General features: G+C 42.1%; 1 protein-coding gene across 1 annotated transcript in view; it reads left to right on the forward strand.

The window, feature by feature from the left end:
- LOC101949928 (sodium channel protein type 5 subunit alpha-like) overlaps window positions 1-21,029 on the forward strand; it is a 101,228-nt gene that overhangs the window by 51,901 nt on the left and 28,298 nt on the right. Inside the window, exons 17-22 of the mRNA XM_065582692.1 lie at window positions 3,748-4,194; window positions 8,227-8,367; window positions 10,832-10,955; window positions 15,239-15,393; window positions 19,627-19,800; window positions 20,317-20,439. Of these exons, the coding sequence (XP_065438764.1) occupies window positions 3,748-4,194; window positions 8,227-8,367; window positions 10,832-10,955; window positions 15,239-15,393; window positions 19,627-19,800; window positions 20,317-20,439 (1,164 nt within the window). The remainder of the gene's footprint in view (window positions 1-3,747; window positions 4,195-8,226; window positions 8,368-10,831; window positions 10,956-15,238; window positions 15,394-19,626; window positions 19,801-20,316; window positions 20,440-21,029) is intronic.

The raw sequence follows: 21,029 nt of genomic DNA on the forward strand, positions 1-21,029 counted from the left end.
AGATTCTCATCATATGTGTTATTTTAAAATTGTAGGTTGGAGCTGGCAGTCATCTCTTATAGTAAGAAGCTTAGTGCAATAAAACAAAACAATTTAAAGCTTTCAAAAACTTTATGTGGCAGGAGAAGGGGTAGCCATCTGGAGATAACTGTCTTGTCCAATACGAAGCATCATAAATGATCATGGACTCCTACCACCTTGATCTTATGACAAAAGAACCGAACAGTCCACAAACAGTGAAGTAGTTGGACACTGGGACAACCACCCTAGGAGACTAGCTGCCAGTAGCTGGCCTGAACCTGCCAACCTCTTTGAAAGAGGGTTTATACCTGAATCCTGTTGCTCTTCCTCTGCTGCTGGGTTTCCTGAATCAAAGTTTCACCCAGAACTGGCACTTTATCAGGGGAGAGTTTGGGGAAAGTCACAGAAGTAGAGTCAGTGGACTTGTTTACAAGAACATTTAGTCTGTTTTAAAGCAGGTTAGATCAAAGCTCACTATGGACCTTTTAGTATGCAGTTACATGGTCCACAGGACACTTAGAGAGCAGCAACCTAATGTGGGGTAGATTTACACCCCAGCTTGATGTGAACTAACTGTTCGTGTATACAAGTCCAGTGATACTAAACCAAACTAGTCTTGCAGCATTCCCTGATGTTCCAATTATGGGTGTTCCCTTCTCACTGCACAAAACACAGAACCCTTCCATTGTGTCCCGGCCTGTCCCCCAGCATATCCTGCTACTCCAAATCCCTATACCACTGCCGTCACCCTACCCAACACATCTTGTGATTGTGATTTAGTAGTGAATGAAGGCAAGGAGGCAGGAGATTTGGATTCTATTTCTAGCTTAATCACTGATTCACACTGTATCTTGCCCAATGTCACCTAATCTCTATCTCCCTTGGTTTCCCTAACTGTAAAATGGGAATGATATTTACTGTCCCTGTAGCTCACTGGGATGTTGGAAGATGAATTAATGTTTCTCAAGAGCTTTGAGAGCCTGAGATGAAAGGTGCTATAGAAGGGCAGTACTATAATGAACAGGATGGTGTGTATTTACTGAATAAAATCAAGAACTCATCATCTGTGTGTCTTTGGTCCCTTACTGATTACAGAGATTCAGTTTTAACTTCAGTGGCATCTGTCATTGTAGAGTAAGAGGATCTGAGTTATATCACTGGAGTCGCTGTGAAATTTTAAGTTGGCATGGTTTTCAGTCTGCACATTTATAAAAAATCAGGCCCTATATACATATCACATTTAGCTTACAAAAGCTCAGCTGGGAATTCACTAACATCATAAACTAATCACTCTTTGTCCCTTCCTAGTCAATAGCATCTCACCTTCCACAACTTCTTACCTTTGCAGAGAAAGTTCCCCGCAGAGATGTTAGAATCAGGTGGACACAGTTCCCTAAGGAATTCTCTTCTAGTCCTTTCAGTGTCTGTCCTGACCTTGGGAAAATTTCTCAGTCTGGTCTTCTAGAGTCCCCATCCTCCCTTTGCTGAAGACATTTACTGGGGATGCACTGTTGGGGGCAGTTCCCTTTGAGGTCAAAATCTCATACAGTTTCACTAGGTAACCACCAGATCTAGCAGTGGGAAGGTGGTTGCCCTCCCCCACTCCCACATGTTGAATGTCTCCTGATCCTCTATTTTGTTCCTGACGTCTTACCTGTTTTACAAGTGATGTTTCACAGGATCATGTTGTTAGATTTTTGGGTTCTATTTTTTGCTCTCCCACTATCTCATTGTGGGACTTAACAAAGTCACTCCATCTCTGTGCCTCCCCATCTGTAAACAAACCCAAACAGAGTTTCCCCATCTGTAAAATGAGGATAACAATGTTCCTTTGGCCCACAGGATGAGTGCCTGGTTATGAAAAAATCCATATTTGTCTAAATAGGATGACAAATGTATAGATCCACCACTCCATTACCCCTCCACTCTGAGCCCCGCCCACATATTCCTGAGACATGAGGCCAAAGAAAATGTTTGTGGGAGCTTCTTAAAATATCGGTAGCACCAGATCTGCAGCAGGATTTTAACGCAATACATTCTGCCAGAGCTGTAATTCAAGGCTTACCAAATGACTTTAAAGGAATTTTACTTCTCTGTTCTCTCGATTTGCTCAGACTTCTCTAAAACCTGACCCAAACCTGAAATCAATGGAAAGACATCTGTTGAATTCAGTGAGCTTTTAGTCAGACCTTCATAAATGAAATTCCCTTTTGTTTCAACATCTTTTTTCAAGAATCTCATTTTAAAAAATCTCCCTTCAAACCCATACTGCAGCTTCCAGGGCTTGTCTGTATACATTCCGTTGACAGTGTACCCATGCCCTGTGCAGTCAAGTTCAGATTCTTTTGGCCAGCAGTGTCTGTTGGGACCATGCCTGCACCCTGAGTGTCTTTGTGCCTCCAAGCGAAGGGCATAAAGGGCAGAGTGACCCCAAGCACCACTCAGTTCCTTCTCACCACCCCTGGCTTAGAGTCAGAACCCTGCAATATCTGAGTCTTTTCACTCACTGTGTGGCTGTATCATTCTTTGTAAATAGTTAGACATTACCTTAATGATTAGAGACAAGATCAGAATAGTGTTTCCATTTTTTCCTCTCCCACCTTCCCTGCTACAACAGTCTTATAACATTAGGATTCTGTATTGGCAAAGGAATTGAGGGGCAGTTGGGGTCTCCCCACACTTTATGCCCTCATTTGGAGGCATGAGAACACTCAGAGCACAGGTGTGACCCCCAATGGGCACTGCAGGCCAAAAGAATCTAGACTTGAGTGCAAAGGGCATGTGCACACCATCCGTGGAATGTATATAGACAGCTCATCTCAAAAAAACACAGTTACTTTAAGGTAAGTACCCATTTCATCCCCCTTTTATCTTAAAATGAATATAGAAATAGGTTTTCCTCCCAAATTTCTGGCCCCCTCCTCTGGAAAACCCTGGAGGAAAAACCATGATTCTATAACTGCTGATTCAACCATCTCCACCACTATATTTGGAGCAATATATTCATCAGCTAACTGGATATACATTTTATAGTGCCGCCTGCAATCAAATTGACTCTGCCTAAGGGGAGTAAGTCCTAGAATATTCTTCATTACAATGCTACAAAGTTGATAGACACACTGAGCCTGATTCTGATCTCATATCCATGCAAATCAGAAGGAGCTCCACTCAGGTCTGGTGTAATTACACCTAGGTAAAATTGTTGTGAGACTAGTATCAAACCTTCATTATCCTGTACTAGGCCCAGACTGTGCCTTTACCCTACAATCCAGGCTGATAGCTCTATTGCACAAATCCCTCCAACACTGTTTTAACAATATTGTCCTGTTAAAGGAACAGCACCCCCGTAATTAGTGTATCTGTAATTTTATGTAATTGTCTCCTCCTTGTGGGATTGATGGAGTACTGTGATACACCAATTTTTTTATTACTCTTTTTCGGTTAAATTGTGTGATTTTTATACATATCCCTGTATTGGCAATAAGGTCATCATTTTATGCTACACAAAATCTACTTTTTTTTCTTTTGAGGATCATGGAAACATATACATTTGTGAGAGCCAAATATGCTGCATGAAAAATAATTTGCTAAACAATCATTTCATTTTGTCTTGTTAAGGTTGGTGCATTAAGAAAAAATTGTTTAGAAACTGGCTAATCTTCAAGCCATTATTTACATTTCAAAATTATATTGCCATGATTTTCTTTTTATTTCAATTATTTTCAGGTTCTCAACCTGTTCATTGCACTACTGCTGAACTCCTTCAGTGCTGACAACCTCCAAGCACCCGAAGATGATGGAGAGATGAACAATCTTAAGATTGCATTTGCTCGGATCCACAGGGGACTTTACCTGGTGAAACACGCAACATGGGATTACTGTTGTGGACAGTGCCAGCATCCAAAGAAAGCTGCCAAAAAGAAAAAGAAATTGGCTGCCAAGAACACATGTTTGAAGGCTCGGAAAGAAGGGAAAAATTGTAAAGAAAATCACAGTAACAATGGGACTGAGAAAAATGGGGACAAATGCTCAGTTAGCATTCTTGAAGATTTTATCACCAACCCTAACATGTTTGTCTGTGTCCCTATTGCTGAGGCAGATTCTGATAGTGAACATTATGAAGAAGATGATGATAAGCCAACCACATTCTCAGAAATTGAGTTCTCTAAACAGGTAAGAAGCATATACAGGGAGAATATGTTTGATACTAATGGGGTTTTTAATTTAGCAAAGCGTGATCCAGCTGCAGGAAGTTTAAGTTAAAAAAGTTCCAACTGGAAATAAGGTTTAGAATTTTTAAAGTTAGGGTGATCAACCGTTAGAAGAATTTACCAAGGATTAGGTAAATTCTCCATCACTTGGAGTCTTTAAATCAAGATTGGATCACAAGTTGCTGGGCTTGATGCAGGAATTACTGGGTGAAATTCTACTGCCTGAGTTATGGACGAATTTATACTAGCTGATCACATTGGTCCATTCTGACCTTGAAATCTATGTTTGGCATCAGTAACCAGGCAGAGAGGAAATAATGTCAAGGGCTCAAGCTGTGAACTCATAACAAGGAGATCTCTCTTTCTCTTCTGTCATCTCAGCAAAAAGATGGATGGGTTAAGAATGGAATGGAATCTTTCAAAGTTGGAAATCATGGAAATCAAGACTGAGGGGAAAAACAACTGAGGAGAGTTGGCAGTTTTTCAAAGGGACACTATTAAGGGCCCAAAAAGCAAGCTATTCCGCTTGTTAGGAAAGATAGAAAATGTGGCAAAAGTCCACCTTGGCTTAACCATGAGATCTTGCATGATCTAAAAAATAAAAAGGAGTCATAAAAAATGGAAACTAGGACAGATTACAAAGGAGGAATATAAGCAAACAACACAGGAATGCAGGGGCAAGATTAGAAAGGCAAAGGCACAAAATGAGCTCAAACTAGCTACAGGAATAAAGGGAAACAAGAAGACTTTTTATCAATACATTAGAAATAAGAGGAAGACCAAAGACAGGGTAGGCCAACTGCTCAGTGAAGAGGGAGAAATAGTAACAGGAAACTTGGAAATAGCAGAGATGCTCAATGACGTCTTTGTTTCCGTCTTCAGCGAGAAGTCTGAAGGAATGCCTAACATAGTGAATGCTAATGGGAAGGGGGTAGGTTTAGCAGATAAAATAAAAAAGAACAAGTTAAAAATCACTTAGAAAAGTTAGATGCCTGCAAGTCACCAGGGCCTGATGAAATGCATCCTAGAATACTCAAGGAGCTGCTAGAGGAGGTATCTGAGCCTCTAGCTATTATCTTTGGAAAATCATGGGAGAAGGGAGAGATTCCAGAAGACTGGAAAAGGGCAAATATAGTGCCCATCTATAAAAAGGGAAATAAAAACAACCCAGGAAACTACAGACCAGTTAGTTTAACTTCTGTGCCAGGGAAGATAATGGAGCAAGTAATTACGGAAATCATCTGCAAACACTTGGAAGGTGGTAAGGTGATAGGGAATAGCCAGCATGGATTTGTAAAGAACAAATCATGTCAAACCAATCTGATAGCTTTCTTTGATAGGATAACGAGTCTTGTGGATAAGGGAGAAGCTGTGGATGTGGTATACCTAGACTTTAGTAAGGCATTTGATACGGTCTCGCATGATATTCTTATCGATAAACTAGGCAAATACAATTTAGATGGGGCTACTATAAGGTGGGTGCATAACTGGCTGGATAACCATACTCAGAGAGTTGTTATCAATGGTTCCCAATCCTGCTGGAAAGGCATAACAAGTGGGGATCCGCAGGGGTCTGTTTTGGGACCGGCTCTGTTCAATATCTTCATTAACGACTTAGATATTGGCATAGAAAGTACGCTTATTAAGTTTGCAGATGATACCAAACTGGGAGGGATTGCAACTGCTTTGGAGGACAGGGTCATAATTCAAAATGATCTGGACAAATTGGAGAAATGGTCTGAGGTAAACAGGATGAAGTTTAACAAAGACAAATGCAAAGTGCTCCACTTAGGAAGGAACAATCAGTTTCACACATACAGAATGGGAAGAGACTGTCTAGGAAGGAGTACGGCAGAAAGGGATCTAGGGGTTATAGTGGACCACAAGCTAAATATGAGTCAACAGTGTGATGCTGTTGCAAAAATAGCAAACATGATTCTGGGATGTATTAACAGGTGTGTTGTGAGCAAGACATGAGAATTCATTCTTCCGCTCTACTCTGCGCTGGTTAGGCCTCAACTGGAGTATTGTGTCCAGTTCTGGGCACCGCATTTCAAGAAAGATGTGGAGAAATTGGAGAGGGTCCAGAGAAGAGCAACAAGAATGATTAAAGGTCTTGAGAACATGACCTATGAAGGAAGGCTGAAAGAATTGGGTTTGTTTAGTTTGGAAAAGAGAAGATCGAGAGGGGACATGATAGCAGTTTTCAGGTATCTAAAAGGGTGTCATAAGGAGGAGGGAGAAAACTTGTTCACCTTAGCCTCTAAGGATAGAACAGGAAGCAATGGGCTTAAACTGCAGCAAGGGAGGTTTAGGCTGGACATTAGGAAAAAGTTCCTAACTGCCAGGATGGTTAAACATTGGAATAGACTGCCTAGGTAGGTTGTGGAATCTCCATCTCTGGAGATATTTAAGAGTAGGTTAGATAAATGTCTATCAGGGATGGTCTAGACAGTATTTGGTCCTGCCATGAGGGCAGGGGACTGGACTCAATGATCTCTCAAGGTCCCTTCCAGTCCTAGAATTTATGAATCTATATTTATTATATTATGGTGCGTAGAAACACATTTTTAAGTTTGTCTGAATATTTGAAGTTCCCCTTTAAGTATGGAGTTGTGATCCATAGGGATGTCTGGATGCCAACCTGCAGAGGGTATGGGTGGCTCATAGAGTTTTACAGAGATCCCTTGGGTCAGTTATATGCATAATGATTCACTAAATGGTGGCATGTGAGGTTTCTAGACATCATAATCACTGGAAAATGTGTGCGCTGATAATAGTTAAGAAGTTATGTGTCTATACTGAAAATTAGGTTCCCAAGGCAGGTAACCCAGCGGTGACATACCTCAGGAATGTTTCTTTCACGCAGCAAGTAATGGCATTTATCTCTCTGTCTGGTCATGTGTGTATTGGGCATTGTATGTCTCACAATGGGTACCTGTTTCTATACTGAGTCAAATGCTAATGAAGAGATTACAAAAGCTTCAAAAGAGGAAATTTACAGGGAAAAATAAACGGTAGCAAGGAATCCTTTTCATGAGTAAAAAACAGTGGATGGTGGGATATATTTGGCGGTGCAGAGGTATACCCTGCATCTTTCCCTTCGGAGGCAATCTGACAGCAAGACTCGTCTCATGAACAGATCACAGCCATGTCTGGTGGTAAAACTCTGGAAGGATTTTGGGTAGGCATTGCTCTATAAGATATGAAAGTAACTAGTTCAGTAAGTCTAGGTTCTAGAACGCATGTAATGATTTTCTTTTATATGTAACCATTTGTTTCTAATACTTCAGCTTGCTATCACTTGAAGCTCTATACTTTGTTGAATAAACTTTTACTTGTTTTCACTATGAATGTATCTAAGTGCTGAGTGTTAAATGGAGTTGTGATCTGAGGTATAACTGGTAAATCTTGGGTGTAATGCATCTTTGGGAGCTGCAAATGTGAATACAGCAAGTGTACAGTGAAACAGGGCCTGGACACTCCAGGGAGATACTGGGAGGGTTTGGGGGTTGGAGGGTGCCTATTGCTAAGCCAGAGAGCGAGTGTGGGGCCTGCATAGATGTAGAGGGCAGTGCGTGTGTTGCCCATGGGCGGTGGACTTGGTGAGCTGACCCACAGCAGGGACTGACAAGGCTTTCTCTTGCTAAGGGCATGTGGTAGCGAAGTTCCTCAGAATCCTGGGTACCCGTGGGAACATCACAGGAATCATGACTGACTATGAATCTAAAATCTCCGCTTCAGATCCTGAGTTCTTCACTTGGTTCTGATGCAAAGATTCCCATTGATTTCAGTGGGCTTTGGATCAGGCCTTAATTTATTTTAGGTAACCAAGGCAAACTTTTCCCACTTTTCCCCAAGACTACAAGTGAGCAGTTCAAGGTGCTTTGTGTTCCATTTGGAGTGTTCTACTTTAAAATTAACTGTGCTATCCCTCTGCCACAAAAAAGAAAAGAGAAAATAAAATAAACCCATCTTAGATTATCTTCAGCAGGAAAACCACTTGAGGCAGAGGGGAGAGCAATGTAAAAGCCCAGGAGTTTGGAGTAAAGGATCTGAGGTTTTCTCCGAAGACTTAAGTGAGTTTAACGTATGTAAACAAAGGAAGGATGAATCTTCACAAAGACAAAAAGAGGTAACACCATGTTCTTACCTAACATGAAATCACCAACATTGGCCAATTCCTGTAGGTTCTGTTTCAGTTTTTTGGAATCTAATAAAGATAATGACTCAAAAATAATGTTGTACAATAAATGTTATCTTTATTATTCTATTTTGTGTTTAAAGCACAAGAACTCTTTCTTCGCGTATTGGGAAGGCCTCAGATATCTTAGCCATGCAGGTGTTCATCATAGTTCCATTTTTAATTAATATTTGCATCATAACATGACTGATAAATTTACTTGGCTCAGTTATAGTTAGCTTAAAGTATTCTGTCTCATTGGTTAAGGGTGGAATAGTTGGATCTCTATGAATGGAAATGACAAAATGCTGTATTTATAAATATTAATTAAAAACTTTATTAGGAAGAGAAACTGGGTTCTGAGTTGCCTTTGATTTAGAAACATTACCTATAAAATTAACATTGTCTACTTGACATCTGAATTACCAAAAATGTTTTGTCCCAGAAAATGGTTTCAGGGACCATTCTGGTGTTTCCAGTCTTTTTTCTGTATAATTTCAAAACACATTAAATTAATTTTGTATATGTAATCTTAAAAACAATTTTCCAAGCTGAATATCTAAGGGTTATACTCCTCTAGTCAGGAAGTGGACACATACAATGCTGTCTATATGTCCAATCAAAACAGCTCAGATTTCAAATACAGAATATTTTAAATGAACTGCTCACAAAAAGTAAAAAATTAAAACTCATGATTATTTACACAAGTCTTTGGAGAATAATTTTGAATAAGGAACATATTCAAGAAAATCACAAATTGTTCATCAGCAATTTGGAAACAGAAAAAGTGGCAGAATTCACTGAATAAATAATTTGTTATGAATTATTCATACATCTCTAGTGGTGTGAAGTGTGAAATATGCTGGAATACAAGGAAGTCTATGCCAGTGGAGAATACATTATGTTTTATGTGATTACATGTTCTAATTCGTGTAAATTATCGAGGGCATTTTACAGTACTTTCATTCTGAACAGAAATGTATAGAGCTCTACCAAATAGGACTCTGAATAAACTATACTGTATTTTCATTTCTCTGTCTGTCTCTCTCTCTCTCTCTTTTTCCCCAGGTGGAGTGCGCTGGTTTTAATTGTTTTCAGCTCTAACTAGTGAAATGTTTTAAAGCCTGTCTGTGTTTGAGAACTATATGCACTTAATTCAAGAAAAGTTGGAATCATTCCCATATGCAAGTTTTATTACAGTGATTAATCTAGTACCTTTAAATCTAGCTTTGGCTTTAAGTTGATGTGGAGATATTTCAGGGGAGAAAGTCCATTCCACCAGAATGTTGCCAACTTAGCTATTTTGTCACTAGATTTAGTGACTTTTTGGTTTCCCTAGCGAGAAAATAAGTGTCAAAGTGACCAGTGACAAATCTAGCAACTTTCACTGCCAATTACAGTGACTTTCAGAGAAAGAAGTCACCAATATGTATAGTCACAAAATCATTCACAAGCAGCTCAATAGTGTTAATAAAATCCATCCTATGCTCTTCTTATTCATTCTGTTGTATACCAAGTCAATGTCATTACGTCTCAATTGAGCATGTCCTCAGAAGGAATCGCATTCCAGGGCTTCTTGGGCTAAAATCACTATAATCTGCAGGTGAGGAAAAGAAGTTTGTGGAGGCTAATTAAATACTTTGCTAAAGCCTGGCGCACTTTAGAGAGAGCAGCACATTAACCAGGGCTTGTTTTTACCCAAATGTGTTCTTTCTCACCGTTCCATAGTAGGTAGCACACCCTGTGATGCAGGGAAAGATGGCTAATGAAGCGGGCTGGGCAGGGGAGGCAGGTTAGCCAGTGAGGAGAGCCGCAAGGATGGAAGGTGGGGTGGGATGAGACAGGGCCACGTGCCCCAATGCAGCAGGGAGGGGGGGCACTGTGCCTCCAGGGATGAAGCCCTTACTACAGGATCAAAGATGGAGCTAGCTTGACTTTGTTTCCCCTTTACTCCTTCCCCTGGCTTGGCCTGGGGTTACCTGCCCAGCTGTTTTCAGAAATGAAACCCTGGAAACGGGGGTGGGGGTGTCCGGCTAGCAGATTTTTGTTTTTAAATCTACTTTCTTGGCTCCCTGCAGTGCCAAGCTCAGGTCAGGTGAATGCTCTCTTCCCCCTGGTTCTGGGCTCTCCCTTTCACTAACCTGTCGGCTCAAATCCAGGCTGGCAAGACAGGCGAAGCTCAGCTGAAATTAACCAACCCCAGCCAACTGGGCTGCAGTGTTCAGAGCACCCTTACCAATGAGCAGGGGGCTGCAGTTTCCTTCACAACAACCAGAGGGCACCCTTCTGATGATGACTGTACTGTTGTAGTTGCTTCTGGTGTGCAACAGAATGTAGTAAGAAGAGCATTCAGTTTATTTGAAAGCACAGTGACTACTTTAAACAAAAAAATGATACATTATCTTCTCTTGCAAAGCACCTGGATGACATCAGCTGTTCTGAAGGCAGCACAGTGGATCTGACAAATCCTGAGGAGTTTCTGAAACAGATCTCTGAGCTGGCTGAATTCGTAAAAGAACCTGATAACTGTTTTCCAGAAGGTAAGGATCTGCTAATTTCACTATGACTAGGAAGTGAGACAAACAATCCAAAGCAGCCTGTTCTCCTAGGTAATGTTGAGACACTCAGGCACTCAACACCAAGGCACTCTGTCTGCTTGCAAAGTATTTAATAATAATATAATTACTGAGTAATTGCATAGAACTTTTCATCCATAGATCTGTGTAATAGTCAAACACACATGAAACAGGCGCAGAGAACTTGTTAGTATTCAGCTGAATTTCTGTAAGATGCAGAGTAGCAGCCGTGTTAGTCTGTATCCGCAAAAAGAACAGGGATACTTGTGGCACCTTAGAGACTAACAAATTTATTAGACCATAAGCTTCCGTGGGCTATGCATCCAAAGAAGTGGGCAGTAGCCCACGAAAGCTTATGCTCTAATAAATTTGTTAGTCTCTAAGGTGCCACAAGTACTCCTTTCTGTAAGATGGTAAGTCCAGAAGCACAATTTAAATTGCTGCAAAGCTTTACAAGTTTACTTCATGTCAAAATTTGTACTCAATGCTTATTTTAATTTTCACAGCTGGCTCCTTCTAGCCAAAACTAAGAATACTGTGGTTTTCACTAGAGAAAAAATTAAATTTATTAACATTTCATCCAAACCCCTACTTTATATCAGTTATTACTCAGAGCCAACAGTAGTCTCCCTGAACTGTCTGTAGTAGAAGTAACAGGGTAAAACATGTCAGTACTGGGCAAATTAGTCGAAACAATAGTAAAGAATAAAATTGTCAGACACATTGAAGAACACCTGGAGTTCCCAAAGGCTCCTGATAAGGGCCCTCATCAACAATTATCCAGGACAATGAGTCACGGGGGCAAAGGACAGAGTCTTGTGGGTCAGCAAGTCCTGATGTGATGGGACCCAGGGACAAGTAAATAGGAGGAGGCCGCGGGCTCGGCCCAGTGAAGAATGAGGGGGGATTTGATAGCAGCCTTCAACTACCTGAAGGGGGGTTCCAAAGAGGATGGAGCTCGGCTGTTCTCAGTGGTGGCAGATGACAGAACAAGAAGCAATGGTCTCAAGTTGCAGTGGTGGAGGTCCAGTTTGGATATTAGGAAACACTATTTCACTAGGAGGGTGGTGAAGCACTGGAATGGGTTCCCTAGGGAGGTGGTGGAGTCTCCTTCCTTGGAGGTTTTTAAGGCCCGGCTTGACAAAGCCCTGGCTGGGATGATTTATTTGGGGATTGGTCCTGCTTTGAGCAGGGGGTTGGACTAGATGACCTCCTGAGGTCCCTTCCAACCCTGATATTCTATGATTCTATAAATTGTTGAGCAATAGTCAACATGGTTTCTCTAAAGGGAAATAATGTCTTACTAATCTATTAGAGTTCTTTGAAGGGGTCAACAAACATGTGGACAAGGGGGATCCAGTGGACATAGTATACTTAGATTTCCAGAAAGCCTTTGACAAGGTCCCTCACCAAAGGCTCTTACGTAAATTAACCTTAACTTGGCCCCTTTGTGTATATGCATTATGATACATTCTTTAATTACATGATCACATACTATTTTTTTATAGCATCCCTGCCTCCTTCAGTGCACAGAATGGATGATTCTCACTTGATAAGCAGCTATTCAATATTTTGTTTTCTCTTTGTTGATCAGTATGTGGTCCCATGCCTTATTTACTGTACACTATTCAAAATCTCCTATGAAGACAGCATTATTAAATTCCTCATGGGCTTTTCTCTGGTGCTTATCACTATAGTACATGAGTGCTTCACAAACAGTAAAAAGCAACAGAGGGTCCTATGGCACCTTTAAGACTAACAGAAGTTTTGGGAGCATAAGCTTTCGTGGGTAAGAACCTCACTTCTTCAGATGCAAGACACTTGCATCTGAAGAAGTGAGGTTCTTACGCATGAAAGCTTATGCTCCCAATACTTCTGTTAGTCTTAAAGGTGCCACAGGACCCTCTGTTGCTTTTTACAGATTCAGACTAACATGGCTACCCCTCTGATACCTCACAAACAGTAGTTAATATGTCCCCACAACACCTCTGTAAGGTGAGGGGATGGCATTTTCCCCATTTTACAGATGGGAAACTGAGACTCAGGGAGATTAAGTTCAAAAATATCCACTAATTTTGGGTGCCCAATTGGAGACACCTACGACCTGATTTTTCAGAGTATTTAGCATTATATAGCACTTCCTATGTTCAAAGCACAGATCACATTAATTTCAGTTACTGGTTGTGTGTGCTCAGCACTTCTGCTCATGAGACCCCCCCATGGTCTTCTGTTAGGAACCCAGAGAATGAGGAGCATATAGTTAGTGACCACCTGTGAAAAGATTGGTTTAAGTGGCTTGACTAGCACCACATAAGAAGTCTGTGGCAGAGACAGAGGTATAGTCTAATTCCCCAGGCATCATTCACCTGCCTTAACCATGAGGCCATCCTTTCTCTTCCTGCAGTCCACTGCCTCATGCACTATACAACATTTGGCTTTTGGAATAAATGAGGCAAGGATCCTACAGATAACACTTTTCTTCATTACCACAACCCTTATTCATCCCCAGAGCAGGTCCATCCTTATGCACTGAATCAGACCAGGGTCCAGTGGGGGGGGGAAAAAGTATGTGATCATGTAATTAAAGACTGTATCATAGTCCATATGCACAAAGAGCCAAATTAAGGTTGCACAGGCTTGTGGTAGACACCCAACAAGGAAAATTTCAGCCCAAATGGTTAAAGTTTGGCAAAGTTATAAGGGAACTGAAAAGGGGGTTTTATAATGGGAAGTGTCAGGCAACCTTAATAATAGGCACTTCTACCTGCCACAGCTATAATTAAATAAGTACTAAAAAGTATATGAGTGTGAGGTGGGGCAGCTGCCCCACTCCTGCAGAACAGGGGCTAAAAGCAGCCAAGCTAGGTTGATTGGGGAAGCAGCCACAGGTGTGGCTGGTTTAATCAGGCCACAGCTGACCTGGATGAAAGGGCTGTTGGGCCAGGAGACAGGGGAGTCTCACTCTAGCCCTGGAGTGAGGTACCTGAGGCGGAGCAGTGCTGGGGAAGGGCAAAGGACACTGGGGAGCTCTAGCCTGGTAAACCCCCAGGCTGCAGGCTTTTTTTTTTTTTAATTAAATTAATGGAGATATCCCATCTCCTAGAACTGGAAGGGACCTTGAAAGGTCATCGAGTCCAGCCCCCTGCCTTCACTAGCAGGACCAAGTACTGATTTTGCCCCAGATCCCCAAGTGGCCCCCTCAAGGACTGAACTCACAACCCTGGGTTTAGCAGGCCAATGCTCAAACCACTGAGCTATCCCTCCTATGAAGTTACTGGGGCTGCAGAAGGGCAGCCTGGTGAAGGCAAAGGCAGCAGGTCCTATCCCTTTGCTGATGATGAGTGGCCATTACAGACTGCAGTCTGCCCCAGGGAAAGGTGGCTGGATGATGACTGGCAGTAGCCACTGAGGCAAGGGGGGTTTAGAAGGTTAGGGGTTCCCCTGGGAGGAAAGACCCACAGTGGGGGTACTGCAGGGGCAGAACCCTGAGGAAAGGGGCACCAGGGTCTGGGAGGGACATGGGGAGCCCTAAGGCAGGTGAGACACCTGCCTGCAGAGAGCGCTCTGGGCTGGACAAGAGCTAATTCCCAGGATGACCCGAAGGAGGTGCCACACTGGTGAGTCCTCGCCACTACAGAATGATGTGCTGAGATTGAAAGGAAACTTTTCCCAATATTCAACCTACATTTTCCTAAATTGTAAGATCAAACTAGACAGTTGACTAGTCATACAAGTTATATAGTAGAAACGCAGTCAGTTTGTACATTTGAACATAGAATGGATAAATGACTAGAAATGACAAGGTAGGAAACAATCCTGCAGTCAAGGGGGATGGACTAGATGACCCTACAGATTATCTTTATCTCTAATTTCTAAAATACAATGACTGCTTGTGCCAGTTGTGCTGTTCTTCCATCTCTCAATGCTAGTCATGGTGTTGAGATAGCTGGTAAATCTCCAATGCCATGAGGTCCATCCTGTTGTTTTGCTTTGTTCTGTAAACCCAGCCATCAGCATTCCGAGAGCATTCCCAGTGTTCTTACCGATTTCCAGTGAGCTGGAAGGTAGCTCACTAATGGGTGCAAGATATTCCTAATTGCTGAAAAATAATTTTGTAGTTTGCTTTCAAATAATAAAGGACTGAGAAAGAGGAGACAGACAAGTTTGAGGAACTAAAGACTTTCCCCTGAACCCAGAAATTTCCATGGCTGCCCTGGGTACTCATGTAACACGTGTCCCTCTTTCAGGCTGTGTTCGATATTTCCCTTGCTGTGTGGTGAATACCACAAAGTTTCCAGGCAAAATGTGGTGGAACCTGAGGAAAACCTGCTACAAAGTTGTTGAACATAGCTGGTTTGAAAGCTTTATCATATTCATGATCCTGCTGAGCAGCGGTGCCCTGGTAAATTTTTACTTAATCTCATCTCAGGTTGAATTATAATTGTATGCAGGGGTGTTACGTAGCTTTAATTTAATATCCAAGACATGACTTTTTTGCTTAGGGCAGAAAGGTGTATTTTCAGACTGGTTGGGAGAGGGAAAAATTACTTAGCATAGGGGTAACTTCTTTTTTATAATGACTGTAAAGTACTGTTAGTCACATGACAGATTTCCATTCTGCTCGTATATTGGTTTTGCTGTGACTTTTCTGTGGCAGTTGTTTCAAATGCATAGATTATCATTTTTAGGTGCTTCATTAAAATCAAGCATAAGAACAGCCATATTGGATCAGACCAAAGGTACATCTAGCCCAGTATCCTTCTTCCAACAGTGACCAATGCCAGGTGCCCCAGAGGGAATGAACAGAACAGGTAATCATCAAGTGATCCATCCCCTGTCGCCCATTCCCAGCTTCTGGCAAATGGAGGCTAGGGACACCATCCCTGTCCATCCTGGCTAATAGCCATTGTTGGTCCTATCCTCCATGAACTTATCTAGTTCTTTTTTTTATCCCTGTTATAGTATTGGCCTTCACAACATCCTCTGGCAAGTAGTTCCACAGGTTGATTGTGCATTGTGTGAAAAAATACGAACAGGGGATGAATCACTTGATGATTACCTGTTCTGTTCATTCCCTCTGGGGCACCTGGCATTGGCCACTGTGGAAAGACAGGATACTGGGCTAGATGGAACTTAGATCTGACCCAGTATGGCCGTTCTTATGTTCCAAGTGGGTCCAAAAGGGTTAACACTGCTCCTGGAACAATGCAGGAGGTGTGTGTGTGTGTGTGTGTCCCCTGGCTGTCTGCGGAGGAATGAATACAGTCATTAAAAAAACTGGCCCAAACTGACCCAAATCAACAGAGGGTCCAGCAAGACAAAGAGATGCCCCAGTGACTGAACAATCATCTCTAACAGAAGGAAACCCCAGGAAGCAGGACTTGTGAGCTGAGCTGGAGAACAATGTGTCAGGTGACTGGTAGAAAGGAGCTTTTTGCAGGGACTCGGGAGCCCAGATCTGCGGGACAAAGAGGAGAGAGAGCCAGAGATGGAGTCCATCACAACTTGGCTGGCTCATCAAGGCTTGGCCAGGAGGGACTATGGCTTAGCTGAACACTGAGAGGTAGAAGTTAAGGATTTTCAGAAACAGGTGACTAATAAATGGTTACCTTGTTTTGAAAAGACTGACTGTGTCACTGTAAATGCTCACTGAGAGCCTCACACAGGACTCTAGTTTGGCTGGATTCACTGCAGGAATCCATGGAGAGAGACAGGGGATGCTGGTGCCAAAGGCCAGTCTTAGAGACCATGGGCCTGCCTCTGTGGAATTGTGTAGGTCCTTGGGGCCTGGCACACAAAAGGGGTCACTCCCAGGAAACTGGTGACAGGCTGGGGGGATAGACCTGACTCTGTGACCGTCTCTTTCACCAACATAAGTTGGTCCAATAAAAGATATTACCTCATTCACCTTGTCTCTCTAATATCCTAAAACCAACATGGCTACAACAATACTGCAGAATTTTGTGCCTATATGAAAATATATTATTCCCCTAGAATCCACCAAAAATAAAATTCTTTGGGACAGAAGTGATGCATGTATGTGTGTGGGTGACTGTAAGCTACAAGTTGGTAAATTGGTGCAAGTCTGAGTTTAGTGTGAGTCTAAGTTTGTGTAACTTACATATTGAGGGGCCTTACCTAGGTTTAACTAACTTAGTTTCTCTCTAGGATTACATTTTCTTAGACTCACCTCAGAATTTGACTGTTTGTTTCACAGATTGTATCCAGGAAATTTCTAGGCCTGTAATGAAACTTTGTGATAGTCATCTAGGTCTGTAGTTGACTGAGTCTATGGGGTTGTCTTCACCTATGGGATACTTCAGTGTTGCTGTGAGTGATGCAGCAGGCATCAATTTAGCTGGTCTGATGCAGACGTGATAAGTCGATGCAAGAGCACTCTCCCGTCGACTTCAGTACTACATCTCCCCGAAAGGCAGGGCTGGTGGAAGGAAGTTTCGTGCCCCAGGCAAAACTTCCACCTTGCGCGCCCCCTTCCCCCCTTGGCAGCTCCCCCCTCTGCCCTGAGGCACCCCCCCCCCCAGGGCAGCTCCCCAGCCTCCACCCTGAGGCATCCCCCCACCCCAGCTCACCCCTGCCCCGCCTCCTCCCCGAGCACGCCATCACTGCTTCACTTCTCCCGCCTCCCAGGCTTGCGGTGCCTAAGCTGATTGGCGCCACAAGCCTGGGAGGCGGGAGAAGTGAAGCAGCCACGGCATGCTCGGGGAGGAGGCGGGGCAGGGGTGAGCTGGGGCGGGGAGTTCCCCTGCGTGCTGCCCCCCCCCCTGCTGCAGGCAGCCCTCTGCGCGCTCCACTGCCCCAGCTCCCTCCGCCTAAATGCCGGCGGCGACCGGGGCGGCCGAAGATCGGGCTGCCTCAGTCCCTGCCGAAGAAAATGCACCCAAATCCTAGCACTCTAGGTGAGCCTAGGTCACCTAAATGGTTGCACCAGCCCTGCCGAAAGGTTGAAGCTATGTCGATGGGAGAGCTATGTTGACTTAAATTATGTTTCTTACATAACTTAACTAGCATAATTTAGATCAACTTACCGTGTTAGTGCAGAACAGGCCTATATTTGTAACAGGGACACCTGTTTATACTTGTATTAGGATTTTCAGAGACAGGTGATGGAACTCCCAAACGTCCACATGTAACATGTGATGTTCCTCAGCTGCTTTACATCTGCTGCTGATCTCTCTCAAAATTCTGCTTCCAAGATCCTGATTTCTTTGATGTTCTTCCCTAAGTGAAGAATCATGTCAGCTCTCCAGGAAGGTTCCTAGAGCTGAAATGCATACACAATTCTAAATAAGAACCTGCTGTTCCCTTCTTGAAACAAACAACAATTTGTAAGATTATTTCATCATTAAAACAATGACCACATACCAAGTCCTTTCAGCTTTGATACTTAGAGGACTTATTTATGCTGATGCAGGATTTGAGGAAGCATAAGAGATATCAGAGTTGGCATTTCCACCACCCATCTTTACATTTTTCTCATCCCCCATCTCACCGCTTGTAACCACTTTGTCTGCCACAAACAGATTTTTGTGTCACAAAATACAACTTTAATGAAGATTGACTATATATATATGGAGCCAGGATTGTTCCTTGCATATGATAATATTTTGTAGCTCTTCCATAGTATCTAATATGTTCTTTTCATTATTGTCACTAGACCTGGTTGAAAAAATGTTTGGCAAAACTTGTTTTCTCCAAAAAAAAATAATTTTAGGGAACCCAAAATTTTTTACAACATTGTGCTGAGAATCAGGGCGGTGGCCTCAGCCTGCACTCAAATGAACTCCTCCCTCTGCTCCTCCAGCTGAGCCTGGTGGTGTCCTCAGGCCTCGATTGGTAGCTCCTGTGCTGAAAGTGCATGTTCCCAGTCTCCCTGCAACTGCTGTTTCTTCTGAGTACTGCTCACAGGCATACTATGCCTGGTCCCACTCCTCCAAAGTAGGAGCTGGTTAATGTGGTGTAAGCTGCACTTGCAAGAGAGTGAGTACTAGGTTGCTAGCCCGATGTTGGGAAGAGCAGCAACTCTGGATGCTGCCATCTCAAGTGGGACCACAAAGGTGGCCCCCAACTCCCTCTCTCGCTTCTAGGGAGTCACTGTCACAGTGGTGATAGGGAGCTACATCCAGTCGCTGTGCCACCACAATGAAGTACTCCAGTATGACAGAGGTTGGCAGCAACTTAGGGAATGCTGAAGGGATCCCTTCTCTCCTCCACTCACCCTCCCCATCTTACCTGCCTCACCTCCATCCCTGAATGATGCAGTGAAAATATGAATAAACATGAACAGTAGGACATTTGCTGTTCTAGATCAAAAAATGTCTAAACAAAGCATTTTGGCATTTTCTCAAATGAAACTTTTTCTGGATTCTATTCTGTGAAACAAAAAAACTTTTCCAAAATCATGGAAAACAAATTCTGTATTTTTAGCCAACTGTAATGATCACCTTCATTGGGACTATTCTTATGTGCAAAGTTAACTGTTTGCAGGATGAGCCTCCAAGTTTCATGTGGTTTGGCGTTTCATAATGAAAAGTGCATACATCTGTCATCTCAGCACATTAAATATAATCCCAATCTACAGAGTTTCAGTGGAATATTTTAATCTTCATTATTCCAGGCATTTGAAGATATTCATCTTCAAAACAGAAAAAACATTAAAACCATGTTGGAATTTCTTGATCAAGTCTTCACTTATATCTTTGTCTTGGAAATGTTTCTGAAATGGCTGGCTTATGGCTTCAGGAAGTATTTCACCAATGCCTGGTGTTGGCTTGATTTCCTTATTGTAGATGTAAGTATTGCATTTGAACAATTCTGTGAACTGGATACAGCAACAAAATGTTCACTCTTCTTTTTTGGATGTACCTTGAAGGGGAACTGATTTTTAGAAAGTGCTGAGCACCTATCATCTGAAAATCAGGACTCTTCAAGCTGTCTGAATTTGGGCAATGAAAATCGCTGTTTAAAATGTTGGATTCAAAATTCCTCCATCTTTAATAATCTCAGGTAGCGTTAATAACTCAGATAAATGCATTTGTTTTGTTAAAATGTATTGGGTGAAATCTTGGCACCACTAAAGAGAATGGGTATTTTACTATTAATTTCAATGGGACCAAGATTTCACCTGTTATTTTTTAATTGTCAGTGTCCATTTAAGATGCATTTCTACTTGTGCTATACAGGCTGTTTATTCACACTTCCACTAGTAAGATTTATTTTTTAAACAAGAGTTAAAACAAAAGAAGAGGAGAGGAGGACGGTAGGATTGCGCTAACATTTTGGACTTTTACTTTGTGTCTTCATTCAGGTCTCTTTAGTAACCCTCATAGATAAGTTCCTTGGAAATTCCAAAATAGGAGCCATGAAATCTCTTAGGACTCTCCGAGCTTTGAGACCATTAAGAGCATTGTCACGGTTTGAAGGGATGAGGGTAAGAGTAAATAAAGCAACCATCTATTGTGAATATCAACTATTGTGAATATCAAGGATGTAAGGTGACAATATTTTATATGGTTTTGTTTTCATTATGTTGCACAGCACCATAGTTAAGGTTACATTTAAGAATTCAGTTTTAACAGGAGCTTTAACTACCTATTTTGTAAAAGTCTCATTGAAATGGCACCAAATGAAACATAGAATATAAACTATGAGCACAGTTTGAATTTTTTGTGGTGGATTGGTGAAAAATGGGTCGATACAGAGAATAATACATTTTTTTAAAAATCATTCCTTTTGGCAATTTTTCACTAGATTCTCACTTTTTTCTTTGTACTCCTTATAGCAAGAACTCTACTACAATCTGGGTCCTTTCTTTTGCTTACATTGTTGCTCTTCATGTGCTGATCATTAAAATACCAATTGTACATTAGGAGTGTTTGTCAAGAGAGCACTTTATAACTTTTTAGCCATAATGGCAAATTTAAGCGCACTTATCTATGTTTTAAACTTGGGTAGCTCAATCTCTTGTAAAGAGTGGTGTGTGTGTATTTTTTTTTTTTTTTTTTTGTCAATTCGCTTTAG

The sequence above is a fragment of the Chrysemys picta genome, chromosome 2 (genome assembly GCF_011386835.1).
Source record: "Chrysemys picta bellii isolate R12L10 chromosome 2, ASM1138683v2, whole genome shotgun sequence".
Classification (NCBI taxonomy): domain Eukaryota; kingdom Metazoa; phylum Chordata; order Testudines; family Emydidae; genus Chrysemys; species Chrysemys picta.